This window comes from Gymnoscopelus microlampas (genome assembly GCF_963454915.1).
Source record: "Gymnoscopelus microlampas genome assembly, chromosome: 18".
Taxonomy (NCBI): Eukaryota; Metazoa; Chordata; class Actinopteri; order Myctophiformes; family Myctophidae; genus Gymnoscopelus; species Gymnoscopelus microlampas.
In genome coordinates, this window is record NC_139955.1 from 31,545,075 (window position 1) to 31,550,074 (window position 5,000).

Genomic DNA, 5,000 nt, shown 5'->3' on the forward strand with positions numbered 1-5,000 from the left:
CATACAGGAAATAACCGATTAACAACAATAACACACTATATTTTTTGGAGAAATCCTACAATACAATTTATTTGCATTCCTGACATTCAGCCAAAATATTCCAATCCACTTTAAATTATTCCAATCAACTACAGTAGGTTCAGACAACTCATAGACACTTTAGAGTCTAAAGTTTAGGCAGACAGACAGACAGACACGCATGCATGCATGCACACACTCTCTCTCTCGCTCTCGCTCTCGCTCTCGCTCTCGCAATCACGTCAGTGAGTTGTATTTATGAATGGAGGCAGTTATGAATATCTAACACTAGCTGGCATTACCTCAGGTATAGACTGTCAGTCAGTCAGATTATATCCTATTGCCAGTGGTGGAAAAAGTTCTCAAATGTTTTATTTAAGTAAAAGTATCAATACTGCAATGTAGAAGTACTCTGTTACAAGTAAAACTCTGGAATTAAACATTTACTTGAGTAAAAGTACAAAAGTTTTGGTATCAAAATGTACTTGAAGTACCAAAAGTAAAAGTATAAAAATGTTTGAAAATAGCAGATCTGCAAGCTCACCATGCGTCGCGATGCGACACGTTGTGAGCTTGTAGATCGGCTATTTTCAAATAGCCTAGGTATAAAATAGGGCTAAAATGGTTAATGTATGTTTTATAATGTAATCATTTACTGTATATCTGCAAAGTAAGTGGAGTAAAATTACAATATTTGCCTCTGAGATGTAGTGGAGTAAAAGTACTGATATTTGGAAATACTCCAGTAAAGTAAAAGTACCTCAAAATTGTACTTAAGTACCGTACTTGAGTAAATGCACTTAGTTACTTTACACCACTGAGTTAGAGTTATCGGGCTTGGTGTGAACGGCCCTTAAGACAGAGATAAACATACAGCATATGGTCTGTGTCGGGCAGAAACCTTGTAGTCCAAAGCCGTTTCTTTTTTATTATTTTTTTTTAAACAATTTATAGTAGTGAAAATAGCCGATCTACAAGCTTCTGGATCGGCTATTTTCGCTACTTTTGTGCGACAATCTTGTATGATGAAGTATATAGTGCATTCATTGACGGAAAAAAAATAAAAAGTTGAAATGCAAAATTTTTTGTCCGACAATAACGCATTCACCAACAATCAAAAGTTAAGATATGCATCTACACACACACACACACACACACACACACACACACACACACACACACACACACACGCCCATCAATAGAAGTCTGGGCCAGTCACTAGTGCGCTCGTGTCCCTCCAAGTCAACATCAATGAATCAGATGAATGGAAGCAGTCTCTCACAGAGAGAATCAGTGAGTGGTTATTGACTGTAGGTTTGTACGGCTCATCTCCTCCCGCAGTACATCTCCTCATTAGCCGAGGACGCTGCAAGCCAAACACACCTGGGGTCGAAATATGCCATTCATCACTCTGTCATCTCCCACTGTGTGTGTGTGTGTGTGTGTGTGTGTGTGTGTGTGTGTGTGTGTTGTGTGTAGGTCTGCTAATCCTCTGTACAAGCTTCACGGCACCTCCATCTTGGAGCGACACCATCTGGACACTGGCAAGACTCTGCTGAGAGATGATGTGAGTAAATACATATGAACACACATGCCCATATATTCACCTGTATGTACGCACGCACGCACTCACACACACACACACACACACACACACACACACACACACACACACACACACACACACACACACACACACACACACACTCAAACTACCAGGTTTCCAAGGGGTCATAGATTTTCTAGAATTTTGTTGAATTTCAAAAGCTCTGTTCCGGGGGAAAGTTTCAGTAGTTTGATTTTAAAACTACATTGTGGAATTGGATAAACACTGCACTTTCTTGAAATCCCCTCCATTATATTTTGTCAATTTGATTTCCACTCCATTATTATGTGGGTGCCTCTACATTCCCGCCAGCCATGCCATCGTCTTTTTCCAGGTTTAAAAAGTTAAATACATATATCACCTTTATCCAAAGTGCTTTACAATGTGCATTACATGCATCCATTCTCACACACACATGCAAGTTACCAATCTGCCCATCGGGGGCAGTTAGGGTTTCAGTGTCTTGCTCAAGGACACTTTGACACCAACGGGGATTGAACCGTGAGGGTACAGTATGTAACTATGCAGGTAGCATGGAACAGATGTTATCCCTCATCAGTCTCTCAAAGCATTTAATGACAATACGGATGAGGGCAACATTCATTCAGATATATTACCTTGGAGTGCTTGGGCACAATGGTGGACATTTTTAAGTCTGCAGAGACCACAGCCTGGTCCGCACATGCTTTAAGTCCCGTTGCAATGCGTTGTAAAATTGTAGATCTGCCATTTTCACAGAATGTTCACCTATTATTACATGCCCTGGATATGGACGCTCACTATCCATTCAGCTACTATGGCTGCCCACAATGACTATAAGCATTATTCTGTAGGTCATGGGTACCCTAGCTCGCGTCACCAGGCTTTTCCACACAAGTCATGGGTGTTAGTCATAGACAAGTCTGGGGATTTTACAAATTGAAGACAAAAAAAGCCTAACAACGAAATACTCAATTAGTCTTTCATCTCCTTTTCTCTCTCTGTCTCTTTTTTCTCACTCTCTCTCTTAACGATAGGGATCCAGATTTTTTAAGTAATAAGCCTTCTTGTGTTCCCGTTTCAGGATATGAACATCTTCTGCAATCTGACGAAAGAACAACATGAATATGTTATTCATCTGATCGACATTGCTATCATCGCTACTGACCTGGCTCTCTACTTCAAGTCAGTATGACACCATGAGAACACATGTATCCAACTAGAAAAAGTGCTCCTCGGAACACAGGTCTCCGCCAGGTCAGGTAGGTTATTGTGGGCCAGCAATGTTTGGAATTCGCCAATCAGTATGGAATATGAAAAATTTGATGGATCGCGTTGATCACTTGACAGTAGAGATAATGTATACCGATTTGCGTGACAATTTGTAGGAGTAAAATAAAAATAAAAATCGGCCTCTGGTGGCACTTTAATAGGGCAATGTTAAAAGGGTGGCATTTGTTCCTCAAAGTAGTGCGAATGTGCGTGCAAAGTCTTAGCCAATCACGATGGAATAGGAAAAATCTAACAGATCCGTCTTGATCACATGACTATAGAGATCATGTGTACCGATCTGCTTAAAATTTGAATAAAATCTGAAGGAGTAATATATATGTTTTTTTTTACATAAGTCGGCCTCCTGGTGGTGCTATAAAAGGCAGATGTGAAAAATGCAGGGCAAAGGTTTTTCATTGGCCTCTAGGGAGTGCGCATACAAAGTTTTACCCAGATTGGTGCAGTTATAGGTAAAAACTCGAATCGGCCTGTTATAGCGCCACCATGAGACTGATTTGAACATTTTCCAGTGGCATTTCTTCCTCGGCCTAGTGGGAATTGTGCAAAATTTCACAGAAATTGCACGCTGTGTTCATGATTTGAGGCATTTTGTTCCAAACGTAGCATTCCTGCAAACTTTGGAAGCCAATCTTAGCCAATCAGGATGGAATATGAAAAATATGAAAGACCCGTTTCGTTTAATGACTACAGATACTGTTTATCGATTTGCGTGATGTTTGGACAAAATCTGTAGGAGAACTGTCAACATTTTTTTTGTTGCAAAAAATGGCCTCCTGGCGGCGCTATAACAGGCTCATGTGAAAAATTTGGGACAGAGGTTCTGCTCTGGCTTCCATGGTGTGCACAGTTTTGCTGCCATCATGCCAAAGGTGCCGGAGATTAGCCGTTCACAGACGGACGGACACACAAACGGACGGACGGACGGACAGGGTGCAAAACATGGTCTCGGCCTGGTGGAGACAATAAAGACACAGACTAAGGCCTGTTGTGTTGCGTAAACATGTATAAATCAGTCATGATGGACAGAGATAAACATGGAAACATATAATAGAGAGGGAAGGGAAACCAGGGGGGACCTGCACCGGGGGAAATTCAGTTACAGCTTCGCCCAGTCTCTTTTACAACAGAGGGTCACAACAGGTAATGACTGACTGATAGACAGACACACATTGTTTCTCCTGTGTACTTCATACAGGAAGAGGGCCATGTTCCAGAAGATAGTGGACCAGTCAAAAACCTATGAGGACTGGAATGACTGGACCGCCTACATGTCAATGGAGAAAACACGCAAAGAGATTGTCATGTAAGGACACACACGTGCACATGAGCACACATAACACACACACACACACACACACACACACACACACACACACTAACTCTCATGGTGCAGGAGAGTGAAGGGTTTGTGGCTGAAGACAGAGTAACAGCAAAGGGCTGAATGTAGCTAAGTGATTATTGTCACTCTCATGGTATGTCTGCATAGTCGTCATAATAGGTTAAGTGCTAAGGGCTGATGTGAAGTCTGAAGAGGTGAGTCTTCAGATTACGGCGGAAAATTGGGAGTGAGTCTGCAGTTCTAACTGCAATTGGGTGTTTGTTCCACAGTTTGGGAGCCAGGAGGGAGAAGAGTCGGGGATGTGTGGAGCGTTGTCCCAGTAGTCCATGAGCCAGACAAGATTTCATTATCAAATGACTGGGCAAAACCATACCTATATTAAATTGTTTATATCAATATAAGTAAATTAATATATGATAACCTTTCCATTCTATTTGTGTGCAAAATCTTGCATTAAAAAGCCATTTAAGCATATATGGAAGTAACAATTTGCGTGTGATAATATAGGGGTCCACATATTCAACGCATGATAACTACCACTAAGCTGCTAGTCTGCAATGGTTATCATCCAAAACTCTAAACTAGAGATGTACAGCTTGTCAAAAAAGCAAACCTGGATTTGCCCACCCATTTGATAATCATGGCTCAATTTTGGGGCTCTGGCTCATGGACTAGGGAAGGTTCAGACAGCTTCTCTGTGTTAGCTGATCGGACTTGAGGGATTGTAGGGTTGGATCAGACATTGAAGGTATGCCTTTGGTTGCT

General features: G+C 41.4%; 1 protein-coding gene across 1 annotated transcript in view; it reads left to right on the forward strand.

Annotated features, from left to right (window-relative positions):
* pde6a (phosphodiesterase 6A, cGMP-specific, rod, alpha) overlaps window positions 1-5,000 on the forward strand; it is a gene marked incomplete at both ends in the record, with an annotated part of 38,178 nt that overhangs the window by 20,126 nt on the left and 13,052 nt on the right. The window contains 3 exons of the mRNA XM_084041755.1: window positions 1,498-1,585; window positions 2,688-2,788; window positions 4,092-4,199. Of these exons, the coding sequence (XP_083897881.1) occupies window positions 1,498-1,585; window positions 2,688-2,788; window positions 4,092-4,199 (297 nt within the window). The remainder of the gene's footprint in view (window positions 1-1,497; window positions 1,586-2,687; window positions 2,789-4,091; window positions 4,200-5,000) is intronic.